The following is a 17,561-nucleotide window of genomic DNA, read 5'->3' as shown; positions in this document are numbered from 1 at the left end:
GGGTTCCCACGCTGACCCAGAGAGTATGCGCTCCCCACCAGGCACTCCGGGGGTCACACCCTGAATCTCCAGCCCCCAGGGAATGTTCGTCCATCTGCCCTGGGTGGAACTCCCCCCACAGCCCAGAAATCCCGGGGGCGCACGGCCAGAGAAGCGCGGTTTCTCCAGGCTCATCCCGCCCTCTTTCAATCAGGAACCCTAAATTCTGGTCCCTCTCATCCCAGCCTGGAACCAGTGGCCAAGAAGCGCCCGCAGCTCCAGGATCCGGGCCTTCTTTTCTCCAGTTCCCAGGCCCAGAGTGTGTCTCCAGCCGCGCCCCCTTCCATAAAAAAGGAACATCCGGAACCCGCGGGCGCTGACATGCCCTGCCTAATCCCTGTCAGCCGAACCTCACTTCGGGATCTGACGCCACCCCAACCTTCCCTCCCTGCTCCTCCCAACCCCGCGCAGAGAAGCCTCTGGGGTCCCGGACCTTGAAGTTCCCGCTGGATCCCTCCGGGACCTCCGTCAGAACTACAGTTCCCAGAATCCCTGCGGCCTGCGGCTCCGTCGTCAGCTGAACCGCTTATGAGACACGCGGTCCAGTGACCCATCTGACAGTCCCTCCAGTCTCTCTTCTGGAAATACCTGTCCACCAAGCAGGCAGCGGTTCCGCAGTGGATGACCACAACCCCGACAAGACGCCCCCAGCAGCTTTCACTAAGGACGTCGACCCCGCCCCTCAGCGCACTAGTGACGCAAGAAGGCAAGTCTGGTTTCCGGGGACAGCGTGCCTGTGCGACGGAAATGCTGACTTGGGACCTAACTGTCTACTGAAACGGAGCTGAATTTCCTGGGTTTAGTCAGGCGTTAGAAACGAACAAGGGGATACTGAAAGGTTTAAAATCAGGAAAGGTGTGCCCCAGGATTGGATCCTTTCACTGTATTTATTCTATGTATTCAGAGAAACTAATCCCAGAAAATGGACTCATTAACAACCTGTGACATGCAGATGACAAGACCAGGCTTGCTGGAAGCAAAGAGGACTTGAAATGCTCAGTGAGGAAGGTCAAAGACTACAGCCTTCAGCATGGATTGCACCTCAGTGTCAAGAAAACAAAACTCCTCACAACTAGAACAATAAATAACATCATGATAAACGGAGACAAGATTGAGGTTGTCAAAAACTTCATTTTCCATGGATCTACAATCAACACTCCTGAAAGCACCAGTCAAGAAAGCAAACGACTTACTGCATGGTGCAACTCTGCTGTGAAGGATCTCTTTCAAGTGTTCAAGAATCAAGATGTCAGTTTGAGAACTAAGGTGTGCCTTACCCAAGCCATGATGTTTCCATTTCCCTCATATGCATGTGAAAGTTAGAAATAAGGAAAACCATAGAAGAACTGATGCGTTTGAATTATGACGTTAGAGAAGAATACTGCAAGTATGATAGCCTGCCAGAAGAACAAACCAATCTGCTTTTGAAGAGGAACAAGCCAGGATGCTTCTTAGAAGCGAGTATGGCAAGACTTCATCTCTTGTCCTTTGGAAATGTTGTCAGGAACGACCCGTCCTTGGAGAAGGACACCATGCTTGGTAAAGTTGTGAGTCAGCAGAAAAGAGGGAGATGGATTGAAGCAATGACAGCAAGAATGGGCTCAAAAGTAACAATTCTGAGAAATGCACAGGACTGAGCATTGTTTTGTTCTGTGAGTTGGAAAGGACAGGCACCTAACAACAGCAACAGGCTCCATAACATCCACCCCCACCATCCAGGAGTTCACCCTTTTGTCAAATACTTTTAACTATAAAAACAAACTGAATGGGAAGCTGACCCCCAGAGTCTCAGTTGAGCCCTTACCCTCCACTCCAGTACCTTCCTCAGTAGTCATTTTCCTCTTGTTAAAGTCCTCAAAGTTAGCAGCAAATTCTCACCCTGCTCAGGGAGAGCAGGAGCATTGCACATAGATGGAGCCTGGCTCTCAAGTCACTTTCCTAAAACCCTGTGAACCGGGCTAACCTCCTCACATTTGCAACACGTCCATTTTGTTGTTAAGTGCCCTTGAGTCGGATTCTACTCATACCGAGCCCATACATAACAAAATGAAACACTGCCTGGTCCTGTACCATCCTCAACCATGGCTGTTTCAATTCACGGTTGCAGTCCCTGTGTCGGTCTATCTACCTGGGGATCTTCCTCCTTTTCACTGACCCTCTGCCAAATTGAATATTCTTTTCCAGGGACATTGGGGTTCTGCAAAGCAAGTGTACTCTAGTTTAGCTCGTGGAAATGGTATTTAAATTGTATGGCAAAATAGCAATTTGGTTGAATTGTCCTTACTGGTAAAACCCCATATTCTCAGGAGACTATATACTCATTCTTCCATTTATAGTACATTCACTTTTCTTTCTTTTTTGGGGGTTTTACATTTTGTGAAATAGATTTTATTTTAGCACTATATATATAAGTAAACATTTCAACGATTTGTACATGTACAATCTAGCCAAACCAACAGAACTCTCCATGTAGCACAAACCTCACCAATATCCATTTCCAAATCTTTTTTGTGTGTTTTATCTCTTTCTTCGCCCAACCCTTCTCTGCTTTGTGAACTAACATGTGGTCCATTCTTGAAATGTTCCATGCACATTAGAGAAGAATGTATATTGTGCTATTGTTGGGTTGAGTAGTCTGTATATGTTGATGAGGTCATGTTGTGAGATTGTATTGTTTAGTTCTGTGTATTTGTTGCGTTTCTCTCCAGTTTTTTCCCCTTCATCAAAAGTAGTGTATTAAAATATCTTATTATTACTGTGTTGTCAATTTCTCTCTTCAGTTCTAACCTTAACTCCAACCCTACACCTAACCCTAACCGAAACCCAAACCCAAACCCCAACTCTAATCCTAACATCAACCCTAGTCCCAGCCCTAACCTTATTTCACCATCATATTTAAAGGACAGCTTTGCTGGGTATGTGATATTTTGTTGGCATTTTTTCTTTCTTTCAGAGTTTGGTATATATCACTCTATTATCTTCTGGCCTGCATGATTTCTGCTGAGAAATCAGAAGTTAATCTGATTTCTGGTTAGTCTGGTTCTCCTTTATTTGTTGTTGTTAAGTGCCGTCGAGTCGGTTCCGACCCATAGCGACCCTAGACAGGGTTTGTGAGGCTGTAAATCTTTACGGGAGCAGAACGCCTCATCTTTCTCCCGTGGAGAGGCTGGCCTTAAAGTTCGCAGCCCGATTCGTAACCACTATTCTACCAGAGCTCCTTTATAGGTAATATTATTTATCTTCCTGAGCTACTCTCAGGATTCTTCCCTTGTCTGGTTTTGGCAAGTTTGATTGTGATATATCTTGTTGATTTTCTTTTGGGGTCTATCCTCTTTGGGGTTCTTTTGTCTTCTTGAACATCTATCTTCTCATCTTTCTTGATATTAGAGAATATTCCTCCCAACAGATCTTCGACAAATCTTTGTCTGGATTTTATTGTCTCTACCTGTTCTGAATATCCAGTCACATGTAAGTTATTCCTCTTCATGGTATCCCACGTAAATCTTAGGCTTCCTTCAGATTTTTTCCTTCTTTTCTCTGATTGTTCATCTGGTTGACTAGAATAGAGATTGATCTTGAAGCTCGCTAATTCGGGCTTCTATTGATCCACCTATGACCTTTCGATATATTGTTCATTTCTGAAATCATAGTATTAATATTCTGTATTTCTTTTTTCAGGTTGTGTATTCTTTCAAACATTTTGTTTATTTTATCTGTTTATTCTTTAAATTTTTCTGATTTCTTCTAAAGTTTTTTTTCTGTGTTCTCCTTGTTTTCCTCGTACATGGACATTTGCTATATGAGTTTAAACTGACTCAACAGCACTTAACAACAATAACAACAACAAATAGTTGTTCTAACCGTCTTGTCAATTCCCTGAGCTTTTGTTTTTCCTGCTGACACTGATGCCATTATTTGTGGTGATGTTTGCCTTGTTAGTAAATCCAAGGTAAGAAGAAAAAGAATGAAAGGTTTGGCTACTCACTGCTACATAATTTGTGAGACTAGATTCCTCAGAATTGTCACTTGAATCAGAACCTTGGATTCCTAGTATGGTGCTGTAGGATAAACACTGGATTGTTAAACAAAAGTTCGGTTGTTCACACCCACCACTCACTCCTTGGAAACCCTATATTGGGTTACTATGAGTTAGAAACTATTAGACAGCAATTAACAACAACAACCAGGACCTTGGAGTCCTGATCATTTTCAAGGAACAAAGCTACAGGGTACAGTGGGCTCCCTTGAACTCCTGTTCTTCTTCTTCCAGAGGGAGGAATACACTTGGTTATTCCCAAAGGAAGTTGGGAACGACTTCTGTCCTCTTTGGAGATGTCTCAGAGTCTCTGTTTGATACTCGGCATTTAGACTTGACACCTTCAGCTGGAATTTGGGATCCCTACTGTGTGAAGCACCAAGCTTCCCAAATCTTGTCTACATTTGTTGTGGTTGTTGCTTGTGTTGGGCATTGAAAATGTGCAAATGGCACACAAACTTTGGATTTCTGATTTGTCATTGCAAACCGAACAACTTGACAACAGTGGTTCTATGCTCCTGCAGGATCCCTGGGCTGAACTGAGTGATGACTACACAGTCACCCTACTCCCGTGGCCCTACACTTGCTCTCCTGCCCTCTTTTCTCTGACGTGAATGTAGGCATCTGAATGTGGGATCCCTGCTCTGAAAGAACCATCAGGTGTCAGTTCCTGCTCATCAATGTCAGAAACGAGTCTTTCTGACACAGCTTCCTGAAGATGGAATTCAGGTTAGTGCTGTGAGTGGGACTATGTGTTGAGGATGGCGGGTCCTCAGATCTCTCTGTGGAGATGTCTGTGTGCCCCCATGTGGATGTGGCTCCTGTGTGTTACAGGCGGAAAGGAGGGAGGCAGGAAGGGAGGAAGGACTGGAATGTAGTAAGGAGTGTGCATAGCAAGTGGCCGAGGTGATGTGTACAGGAATGAGGGGCTGAGGAAATCAGAGGGCTGAGAGCATTAAATGCAGGTGACTGTGAGTCAGTGGGGCTGAACCAGAAGAGAGGAAAGGCATCTGAAAGGACAGGTGGTCACTTCCCTTCTCCTCCTCCTATAGCTCCAGCCCCCGATCTCAAACCAGAAAGTGTTAGAAGTCCTGATTAATGATAGAGAGAGGGATATCTGTGTAGTCAAGGAGTCCATAAGAAAAAGCCTGGTGTCCCCTGTGCATGGGGAACTCATGGTCAGTTAATGACACACACAAACATTTTCTGGACAGTTCTGTCCAGACTCTGGCTGAGTCTCAGGGAAAGGTAAACTACTTAGCGACTCAAGTTGCTTCGAGTAAGCAGAGTCAAGGTCCACGACACTGGAGGGCAGTGGCTACTGGAGCTCCTTGTATTGGATAGACTCCTGGATATTCCTGCTGCCACATGTCGGGATGCGGCAGGAGCCCCACGGCACCTTTGGGTCCAATCAGCACACCAAAACCCTCTCCCCCACACCTGGGCAGCCTCCTGAGCCGCCCTCCTTCTCACGCCCTACACCTGAGTCTTCTACTGCCCCCACCTACTGCCTGATTCTCCACACCTGGGTGCATTTGGGGGTCTTCCTCCTCTTATTAGCTCCCCCTCCTCCCCTGGCCCTGTACATTCCCGGAACCTCTCTTTCTACTTCCTCCTACACCTGTGCCTCCTTGTGAGCTTCCCCTTGTCCTAACTCCCTCCACCCTCTCACTCACCATGACTAGACTGCCTCCTGACCCTCCACCTCCTCATCACCCACACCTGGTGTTGGGATTCTGGTCCCTCCCATCCTCTCAGGTCCTGTACAAGGTTTCCACAGTCAGTCTTTCCATCTCCTCAGTCATCACAAAAGTGCTGCCTGCTGAACCTCCTGTCCCCCTCATCTCCATATCTGGGGTCTCTCTGTGCCATGTTCTCATCTCCAAAAACATGCCTGCCCTGCTTCTTGAGCCTCCAAACTTTTAACATCTCACACCTGGACTCTCTCCTTACCTGCCTCCTCCTCTCTGCCATCCCTGGTATTTATCATGCCATCAATGACACTTAACAGCAGGCACTAAAGCAAAGACTTGACATGGATGCTCCAAACAGCACTCTTCACATTAGTCATGTGGTGGAAAGACCACTCATGTCCACCAGTAAATAAATGGATAAGTATAATGTGGCTTATCCATACATTGGGATAATATTCAACTGTTAAAAGGAATTTGATACTGTCATGTGGTATGCTTTGGATGAACCTCAAAACCATTGAGAACAAATGGCCACATATTTCATGATTCCATTTTGATGAAAATTCCAGAGTAGGCCCATCCTTAGACACAGAACGTAAATTTGTCAATACCCAGGTATAGGGGACAGGGAATTGCAGAATGATGATTTCATGGTTAAATGATTTCTCTTTGGGGTGATGAAAATGCTCTGGATCCAGACAGTGGTGATGGATGCAAATAAAATCACTGAAATATACACTTGAAATGATCAAAATTGAAACTTTATTTCTACTTAAACCTACAATTTAAAATTAAGTAAATGTAAATGTTAAGCAAGAAAAAAATTACCCAAAGAAGAATGATATGCTCTCTCTGGTATAGGACGAGAAGACTCGGGGAACTGAGAAAACGTCAGCTTTGTCTCCGGTGCTGATGCTGGAGGAGTGACTGAGTCTGGCTTTGGCTTTTGAGATGATACTCGAGGTGAGGCTGGAAGTGACTCTGGCTCGTGTTCTGTAGATGAGGCTTGATGCGTGATCTGTAGCCGATTCTGAAAGTGAATGTTGATGTGCATCACAAGCGGGTTATACAGATGATGGTTGACATCACTCTTGACAGGTATACAAAGGCAAGGCTTGATGTGGCTTGGGTACCACAGGAAGCATCTTATATGCAACTTGAGCTTGTTCTCAAAGTGATGCTTGGTGTGTCCCTGGAGAGAGGTCCAGAAATGAACCTTCATGTCACTCTCAAGCATGTTTCTGAAGTAATGGTTGACACGAAGCTGGAGAAGCATCCAAAGGAAAGCTTGATGTGACCATGGAATAGGTTCCAGAGAAGACGTTTGTTGAACACATGTGTGGAACACACATGAATCTTGAGCAGGACCCATAGGCAAGGCTGCTGCCGGCTCTGGAGTGATTTCCAGAGAAGACATTTGAAATGTTGCTGGAGTATATTCCAGATGCGATGTTGAGTGTGGACCTGGAAAGAGTTGCAGATGTGCATCTCCTTGGGACTCTCATGAATGATGCAGAAATAACACTCAAGTTGGATCTGGAGTGGGGTCCAAAAGATTGGGTTCCAGAGAAGAACTCCAATGTGTAACTGCGGTGTATCCCAGAAGTAAGGCTCTTGGTGGTCCTGGAGAGAGATACAGTGGTGAATTCTCATGTTGATTTTGAGACTGACTACCAGGGAAATCTTGATGTGTATCTGAATTTGGATTCTGAGGTAACCAACGATATAGACCTGGAAAGAGCGCCTTGGGTGAACCATGATGTACACCTGGCGTCAACAGCAGAGCTTAATCTCAATGTGGAGCTAGAGTAGGTACCACAGGTGAATCACAAGATGGGTCTGCAGAGTATACTGAGGTAAAATTTGATGTTGATCAGGAGCTAGTTTTGGAAATTATATTGTATTGTATTCCATAGAGGATCCTGGAGGTTTCTCTTCATGCCCTTATTGAGCATAGTCCAGGAGTGATGCTCAGAGTGGTTCTGGAGTGTGTTCCAGAGGAAATGCTCCACATTGACCTGGAATGGCATGCAAAGACAAACTTGGGTGTGGCTGTGGAATGGATTCCAAAGAAGGCGTCTGATATGTAACTGGAGTGTGTTCCAGAAATGATGTTGAGTGTATAACTGGAGAGAGGTGTACATGTTCATCCCGTGGCACTCTTGTGTATGATGCAGAGGTAACACTGGACTTGGATCTGGAGTGGGATCTGAAGGATTGGGTTCCCGAGATGACGTCTAATGTGTAACTGGGGTGTGTCCCAGGAGTAAGGCTCTATGTGGCCCTGGAGAGCGTTCCAGAGGTGAATTCTGATGCTGATTTTGAGAGTGACTACCAGGGAAATCTCAGTGTGTATCTGAATTGGGTTTGAGAGTTAACCCTCAATGTCGACCTGGAAAGGGCCCCTCAGGTGAACCTTGATGTAGAACTGGAGGGAACACCAGAGATTCATCTCAAAGTAGAGCTGCAGTAGGATGCATAGGCGAAGCTCCAGGTGAATCTGTGGTGATATTCTCAGATGAATTCCGATGTAGATTAGGAGCTCAATTCTGAGACAATGCTGGATGCTGATCAGTAGAGAATTCTGGAGTTGCATGTTCATGATGTTCTCAAGCCCACTGCACAAGGGACGCTCCATTTGAAACTGGGGTTGGATCCAAAGGCAAGACTCCAGATGCCTGTGAGGTGGGATCCAGAAGAGTGGCTTGGTGTAGAATGGAAATATATTCCAGACCTGCTGCTTGATGTGGCCCTGGAGAGGCCTCTGGAGGTGATAATCTTCCACATAGATCAGGAGATGGGTGCAGAGTGAATCTTGATGTGAATGTGGAGCCGGCTCCAGAAGCAGCACTTGGTGTGAATCTGGAGTGGGTTCTGGAGAGAGAGCTTGAACTGAATCTAAAACAGGATCCAGAGGTGAGGTTTGTGCTGGAGAAGCAAGAAAAGAAAAGTTCAGTGACATGACAGCCTGTTCTAGTGCCTTTTCAAAGACAAAAAGCCTGTCCCAGCCACTGTGAGCGCCCAATACCAGGTACCATTGTACAGGAAGCTTTCCAAGGCTACTGTCCACCAGATCTGTGCTGTCTCTGAGCTCTGTCCAGCATCTTCCTCTGGAGGACTTCCCTGTGCAGTCCAGCCCCAAGCTCCTACACACATGCTCACATGCACCCACCCCATCCTCCTCACCCTCTGGCTGTGTCTCCATGGATTCTGGTCACTCCCACTGGGCAAGGAGCCAGTGGGCTCTGCCTTCCAGTTTGGAGCTGGGCATGCTCAGCTGAGCATAAGCTGTCAGCACTTTCAGAGCAAGGAAGTCTGGAGGCTGAAGGAAATCCTGCCTGTGTTCTTCTAGCCAGGTGCACAGGGTGAAGCAGATGGCACTGAGAGAGAAGGAAAGCAGCAGGTCATGGCCAGTCTCTGTCCACAGTTCCCTCCCACAGCACTCCTCAGGGGTGGAACTTTGTGTCATTCTGCTGGCTTTCTGCATCCACCCTGGCTCTCCTGCAGTGGCCGTCCTGGTCACCCAGGGGAGGGACAGCAGAGAGCCTTCATCCTGGAACTCTCCTTCAGTGGTCTCACCCACTCCCGGTCTCATCAGGAAGCCTGACCCACCTCCCTGTCTGTCTCCCCTGACCCTGCTCACTGCACAGATATCTCTCTGAGGGCAGTCCAGACTCTGGGGATTCACGTCCTGGCCAGGCACACAGAAGGTGCTCTGTGTAGATGTGATGGCTGAGGCAGAAATGGGGTCTGTCCTCCTTCTCCAACTTCCTAGGGCCCTCAGGGACCTTCAATCCAGAGGTTGTGACCCAGCCTCCCTCCCATGATTTTCTGTGAGCATGAGTCTCTTCTTCACACTGACACTGATCCCCTGAAGGGTGGGGTCAGCCGCTCCTGGTCTACATGGGCACCCATGACTGGGTTTCAGGAGATTCAGGGTCTCTGAGCTGGGAGGGTTCCATGGATGGACTCCCTTTGGGGTACTCTATGAGCACCAACCTCCCCTTTGATCCACAGAATACCCGGGCCCTATCCCTCTCTCTCTAATATCCTCTTTCTTCCTGTAGGTACAGGCTTTGTATTCAGTCCTCTTGGCAATATAAAAAGGTGTTGTATTCAGGCCTTCCCCTAGTCCTCCAAGCAGAGCACTGCCTAGACCCCTACCCTTCTTGGAGGCAGGAGCCCCTCCTCAACCCAGAGTCCACTAACTCATTAAGTTGGTCCTGGGCTCTGCTGTCTCTGTCAGAATAGGGAAGGATGCATCCATACCTAGAGGACACATGAGGGGTTCATTTTAAAGGAATGTGGACTCCCTGCTTGCCACATCTGGGGTTCCCATCTGATTGCTTGACTAGAGTGGAATCTCAGGAGGGCAGGGGTTTTATCTAGTGTGTTTCCCTGGATGATTCCAAATGCCTGGTGCCTTCGTGGTGAAGTGTTTCCTCTCTGTATTAATGGGGAGTCTTGATGGTGCAGTGTTCAGGCTGGGAATGAAAGGTGGGATAGGAACCCACCCAGATGATCTAGGGGAGAAAGAACTGGAGAGCTGCTTCCACAAAGATTATAGTCAAGAAAACCCTGTGGGGCTCATCTACTGTGTCTGCTGCTGTGACATTTCTTCTAGTTGTTTCCAATTCATAACAACTCAATATAGGGTTTTTCACGGACGACTGCTGAGTTTGAACTGCCAACCTTGCGGTTCAAACCTGCCCTGTGGTCCCCTGCATTATCCCACAGTGCCACACTCTGTCTTACAATGTGGAAATTGACTTGTCAGATTCTTGGTATGGTGCTGCAGGATAAGCATTAACTGCTAACCACACGGTCAGAGATTCAAACGTACTAGCTGCTCCTCGGAAACTATACAGGCCCCTTCCAAGTTGGAATCGACTTGATGGCACTTAACAACGACAATAAAAACGATATTGTATTTCTTAGATGACTGAACATAACCAGCAACTTCTCAGGTATCTGAGTGGTCTGGGACCCCTCCTTCTCTTCTGCCTACACTAAGCTCAGCAACCCCATAGATAGAATGGCAGACTCCCTTTACCAACAGAATGCTAACTTAGCTCTCTGTCAAAGCGTCTGGGAGGACTGAGGCAGAGAGCTTCTCCACTGGGAGAGCTGAAGGTCGATGTGACCATCCCCACCTCCTCGGCAGCTGTTTCTGCAGCATCAGGGTCTGGGTTGGCACTGCCAATGGCTGATCCCAGGAAATCCTCACTATACACCTCAGGGTGATCCCCTTCCAGCTACACTTTTCAGAGGAGCAAAGACAGGCTGAGAGAGGTGAAATAGTATCCCTAAGATGTACAACAAGTGGGTTGCAGTGTTGTTGCTGAGCTGGGGTGGAGGCAGGGGTAGGGGTTTCAATGAACACTTGAGGAAGAACAGGTCCAGGACCTTCTGGGTGGTGGCAAATGCATTTCTAGGAATGTACAGACGTAGATGATGTTGTTCCTCAGGGCTGCGGACACCAGCTCATCCACCCGCTTCTGCGAGGTGTTTGTTGTGATGAGTTCCACGGCCCAGGTTTCCTCCGAGACCTGAGAGGACTCATGGTCACACTGGATGGGGAAGAGGGGGGACACACAGGGCCCCAGAGTCCCACAGGTTCAGGATCCAGAGTTTAGCCTGAGCACCCAGGCCCTCAGGGACTTTTGGCAGAGGGTGAGACAGGAGTGTCCGCAGCAGAAAGTGGTTCTCAGTTTTCAAAATAGAATTTGAGGTGGGTTATGTCTCCTGGGGTAGCACTGTGGGCTAACACTCTGGACTGCAGAGTCAAGTTTGAACCACAAGGTCGGTGGTTCAAGCTCTCCAGCCACTCCTTGTAAAGTCTATACAGAGTCACTCTGGGTCAGAACCAACTCACTGGCACTTAACAACAGCATGATTTAAAAAGGAGCTCTTTTAGTGTAGTGGTTACAATTCGGGCTGCTAACCTCAAGGTCATCAGTTTGAAACAACTGGTCACTGTGGCAGAGAAAGATGAACCTTTTTGCTCCTGTAAAGATTACGGCATTGGAAACCCTATACACAGTAGCTATGAGTCTGAACTGACTCCACAGCACACAACCATCACTATGATTCAAAAGGATCTTGGTGTAGTGCTGTAGAATAAGCACTGGCCTGCTAACCACAGGTCAGTGGGTCATACCCAGTCTAAAAACTTATATATATATTGCTAAGGGCCAGAGCTCACTAGGTGACACTTAACAACAACAATGATTTAAAAAAAAGCAAAAGACCTCCCTTCTGGACCAATAAATAATATCACAATAAGCAGAGAAAACACTGATGTTGTCAAAGACTTCATTCTACTTGAATCCACATCAATGACCATGGAAGCAGCAGTCCAGAAATCAAAAGACATGCTGTATTACCAAATCAGTGTCAAAAGACTTTAAAGTGTTAACTAGTAAAGATATCACTTTTAGGACTAAAATGTTTCTGAAAAAAGCCATAGTATTTTCAGTTGCCTCATATGCATAAGGAAGATAATAGAAAAATCAATGCATTCGAATAATGGTGTAGGCAAAGAATATTCACAGTACAGTGGACTTCCAGAGGAATCAGCCCATCTCTCTTGTGAGAATCAGAGCCAAAATGTTCCTCAGAAATGAGGAAGGGAAGACTTGGTCTCTAGTACTTTAGACATGATGTCAGGAGGAACCAGTCTTTAGAAAGGCCATCACGCTTGGCACAGTGGAAGGTGATTTAAAAAGTGGAATCCTTAGGTGGGGCTTGATGATGGTTAGGGTGGAGGTTCAGTGAGGTTCACCTTCAGCAATACCACAGTATGCCAGGCAAAACAGATTCAGGGTAGAGCTCCAACACTCGGAACCACATTGTTGTTGTTGTTGTGAAGTGCCGTCGAGTCGGTTCCGACCCATAGCGACCCTGTACAGGGTTTCCGAGGATGTAAATCTTTACGGGAGTAGAAAGCCTCATCTTTCTCCCACAGAGCAGCTGGTAGTTTCGAGCCGCTGACCTTAAGGTTCGCAGCCCGATTCGTAACCACTACGCTAGATAGGAATATTTAAAAAGTGTAAAGGCTTATAGGTAGTAAAACTTGTAGTGAAAGTAAGAAATCCTGTACCTTTGAATCTGCCGGGCTCTGAGGCCTGGAGCCAACAACTTGGGTGAAACCAAATGGCAAGTCCAAGCGTGGGAGCAGACACACCACGGAAAAAAGTTGCGGGAACCTCAGAGCAAAGGTGGACGATACACTTTGTCGGTTTTGCTTTATTCTGATTTTCTCTTTTTTGGTATCTGTTCATTGGCCCCCCACTGTTTGCGCAACTTCATTCTGGTGACTAGAGGGGGTGCCTGAGTGAGTGGACACCTCCCACCCTCACCACTGGTGGGTTCTTCTGCCACACATGCTCTTAGCCCAAGAGCAGGCCCTGAACTGTTTTTTCAATACAGAAAAGAGGTGTGGAGAGGGAAAGAGAGTTTAAAAACAAAACAGGCTGAAAATTAAATTAAATCCTGAGGTATAGCATAACAACCAAAAGTGGCATCTTGAAATCTCTAAGGCAAGAAGCTGAAAGAGGACATTAAAGTCATACTCACATTAGGCTACAGATTTGTTTTTTTCCTTCTCTCCCTTTTCTGCAATTAGAGACTATAGTATACAGTCTAGTTTTTGTTGTTGTTTTGTTTCTTGTTTTTTTTTGTTGTTGTTGTTCTTGCTGTTTTTCTGTTTTATGTTCCTCCTTCTACATTTAGGGGACTCTTTCTCTTCCTGTTTTACTTAAGAAGAGACAGCAACTGCTGCCATATAATCAAGCTATAATCACATTCTATAAAACACCAAAATCCAGGCAAGAACCAATACCAACAGCCATATACCAGGGAGGCAGGCATCACCTGTGAAAGATACTTTAAGCAATAAGAAGAGTGAAAAGAAAAGCTCACATCCTGATCACATCAACCTGGCAGCAATCACAAAGCATCAAAAATACCAAAACACATACTCAATTAAGTATTAAGGAAGGCTACAGATAAACACTAAAAATGTCCAAGAAACAAAAGCAGATGACCATATGAGCACATGTCCAGAAACAAGATACAATGTCTGAGACAAATGACCTAGAGGTAGACCTGGACAACATTCTGGAAAGAGGGCAGGCCTTGGAAATGCCTGAGAAGGAATTAAGAAAAATTATTATAAAATGTTTCAAAACACTTTACAGTGGATTTGAGAAAAATAAGGAAGAAGTCAGGAAAGCTCTACAGGAATAATCAAATAAGATAGATATAGCATTGGAAACTATTAAAAACCTACAGAAAGAGGTCCAAATGATCAATAATAGAATATCAGAAATACACAATACACTGAAAGGGCAAAGGAGTAAAATAGAAGAGATGGAAAGCAGAACCAGTGATCTGGAAGACAAATCTCTCAATACCACTAAAATAGAAGAGCAAACAGAAAAAAAGGATAAAAAATCCTGAAGACGGTCTAAGATTCATGTTGGACAACATGAAGAGGAATAATTTAAGACTTATAGGCATTCCAGAACAAGAAGAATCACACAAGTCCACAGAGGAAAGAACTGCTGGAAGAAAATTTCTCTAATGTCCTAAAAAGTGAGAAGATAAACATTCAAGAAGCTCAAAGAACCCCAGGAAGGATAGCCCTCAAAAGAAAATCACTGAGACATATCATAATCAAGCTCTCCAAAATCAAATATAGGGAGACACTCCTGAAAGCAGCTAGGGAAAACAGAAGTGTTACATACAAAGGCAAGCAAGTCAGATTAAGCTCGGATCTCTCAGCAGAAACGATGCAAGCAAGAAGGCAATGGGGAGACATATATAAAACCCTGAAGGAAAAAAAAAACTGCCAACCAAGAATCTTTTATCCAGCAAAGCTATCAATCAAATACAATGGTGTAATCAAAACATTCCAGGATAAACAGAAGCTAATTAATTTTTCCAAAGCCAACCCTGTGCTACAAAACATCGTAAAGGGAGTTCTGTCGACTGAGAACCATCAAGACTGGAAAACAACCAGAGATTGATATACGTGGCAGCACCTCCCAGAATTAAGTCAATAGAAGGAAGAGTCAAGAACAGAACAAAACTATAAGAACAAACTCAGAGAATCTGGAAGGTCAGTCTATGATCAAAAGAGTTTACAGTGTAAAAGAAGGTAAACACATAGGAACAGAGATCCAGATGGTGAGATTACAGGATAAAATAGACTGCACTAAATGGAGGTAAAAGTTAATGGACTACAAGGTAACCTCAAAGAAAATGAACACTTCACAACATACCAAGAAAATAAAAATTCAAGAAGAATATGGCAACATTTAAACTATGAGGAAACTCACAAGAGAGAACACAAAAAGCATGAACTCAGCAAAGGAAGACACACAAAACAAAGAAACCAACACCACACACAAAAAAACAAAAAACATAATGGCAGTAATTAATCCATAACTATCGATGATTTCACTAAATGTAAATGGATTAAATGCACAAGTTAAGAGACAGAGAGTGGCAGAATAAGAAAACAAGATCCTTCAATATGCTGTCTGCAAGAGACACATCTCACACACAGAGACAAGAAGATTAAAAGTCGAAGGATGGAAAAAAATATACCAAGCTAATTGCAATACAAAATGAACAGGAGTGGCAGTTCTAATCTCTGATAAAATAAACTTTAAAGCAAAAACCTGCAAATAGATAAAGATGGACATTATCTCATGATTAAAGGGATAATTGAACAAGATGACGTAACCATAATAAACATCTATGCTCCCAATGAAAGAGCTCCAAAATATATAAAGCAAACTCTAATAGATTTGAAGAAAGAAATAGACGAATCTACAATAATAGTTGTTGTTGTTATGTGCTGTGGAGTCAGTTCAGACTCATAGTGACCCTGTACAGGGTTTCTGAGGCTGTAAATCTTTACAGGAGCAGACAGCCTCATCTTTCTGCCGCGGAACAGCTGGTAGTTTCAAACTGCTGACCTGAGGTTAGCAGCCCGATTCGTAACCACTACACTACCATAGTAGGTGATTTTAATACACCGCTTTCAAAAATTGATAGAACAACCAGAAAGAAACTTGACAAAGACACAGAAGAACTAAACAACACAATCAGCCAACTGGACCTCATAGATATGTACAAAACATTCAACCCAACAGCAGCACAATGCACATTCTTTTCAGTGCACATGGAACATTCTCCATAATAGACCATGTCTTCGGCCACAAAACAAATCTCCATAAATTTACAAATATCAAAATACTACAAAGCATCTTCTCAGACCACAATGCTATCAAATTAGAAATCAACAATAGGAAGACCAAGGAAATAAAGTCAAATACATGGAAACTGAATAAGACCCTGCTGAAAAGTGACTGAGTAGTAGAAGAAATTAAACATGAATTCACAAAGTTACTAGAAACAAATGAGAATGAAACACAACATACCAAAATCTTTGGGACATGGTGAAAGCAGTGCTGAGAGGACACTCGATGGCACCTAACAACACCACCACCAACTACCAGAGCTCCTTAAAGAGGATAACATGCTTTGCCAAGTGACGGCACAGCACTTCTTGCCTGTGTTCTGGGTTTGGTGCCTAATTTTGCTGAATCACCTTTAAAAACCTCACTCTCGCTAGGTAAAATGAGTACAGATCGGATTTTTTGAACGTTTGTCAGTAAGCACTCCTAATAACGCATCGGTTACCTCATAACTGAGAGGCTGGAGTATCAACGACGTTTCTCACAAGGAGATGATATACTTTTCATTTCATTTCCATTTCATCATTAGAGAGCAGATGGAGACCAGATCTGCGCTTGCAGGCAAAGTGAGCAGATACTACTACTACAAAAGCATTGCAACCAGAAAGATTATTGAACTGATGAAACAATTTTGTATCCTGATTATGGTCATGGTTAAAATGAATGAAGTTGAATCCCCTAGCTCACATCATATACAAATATCAATTCAAAATGATTCATAGCTCTAAATGTAAGAGAGGTAAAGTTCTTAGGAGAAAATATAGGGTTAAATCTTTATGCTTTGATGAAGCAATGGGTTGTTAGATAAGATACCAAGGCACCAAGGCATTGCTGTTGTTGTTGTTAAGTGCCATCAAGTCAGTTTTGACCCATAGCGACCCTGTATAGGGTTCTTGAGGAGAGGTTAGTGAGTTTGAACCACCGATCTTGTAGTTCAAAAGGCTTTGCAGCCTGGCACATTAACCCACAGTGCCACACCAGAACTCCCAAGGCACCAAGGCATAAGCAACAATAAAATAGGTAAATTAGGTCTCATCACATTAAAAAAATTTGTGTTTCAAAGGATGCTGTTGTTGTTGTTAGGTGCCATGGAGTCGGCACCAACCCATAGCAACCTTATGCATAGTAGAACAAAACACTGCCCGGTCCTAGGCCAATCTCAATTGTTGCCGCACTTGAGCCCATTGATGCTGCCACTTTGCCAGTCCCTCTCACTGGGGGTCTTCCTCTTTTTCTCTGACCCCTCCACCTTACCAAACATGATATCCTTCTCCAGTGACTGCTCCCTCCTGACAATATGTCCAAAGTATGTTGTTGTTGTTGTCAGGTGCCATCGAGTTGGAACCAACTCATAGCGACCCCATGCACAGCACAGCGAAACAATGTCCGATCCTGGGCCAACCTCACTACCGCCACCACACTTGACGCCATCAATGATGTCACCTGGCTGATCCATCTCGTTGGGAGTCTTCCTCTTTTTCTCTGACTCTCCACCTTACCCAGCATGACATCCTTCTCCAG

General features: G+C 44.8%; 1 protein-coding gene across 1 annotated transcript in view; it reads right to left on the bottom strand.

The window, feature by feature from the left end:
• LOC102830916 (zinc finger protein 268-like) overlaps positions 1–17,561 on the bottom strand; it is a 37,501-nt gene that overhangs the window by 12,822 nt on the left and 7,118 nt on the right. The window contains exons 2-3 of the mRNA XM_006839312.1: positions 11,217–11,339; positions 10,923–11,024 (exon numbers count right to left, since the gene is read on the bottom strand). Of these exons, the coding sequence (XP_006839375.1) occupies positions 10,923–11,024; positions 11,217–11,339 (225 nt within the window). The remainder of the gene's footprint in view (positions 1–10,922; positions 11,025–11,216; positions 11,340–17,561) is intronic.

This window comes from Chrysochloris asiatica, unplaced genomic scaffold (genome assembly GCF_000296735.1).
Source record: "Chrysochloris asiatica unplaced genomic scaffold, ChrAsi1.0 scaffold00023, whole genome shotgun sequence".
In the NCBI taxonomy this organism is placed as follows: domain Eukaryota; kingdom Metazoa; phylum Chordata; class Mammalia; order Afrosoricida; family Chrysochloridae; genus Chrysochloris; species Chrysochloris asiatica.
This window is presented reverse-complemented; position numbering and strand designations above follow the sequence as displayed.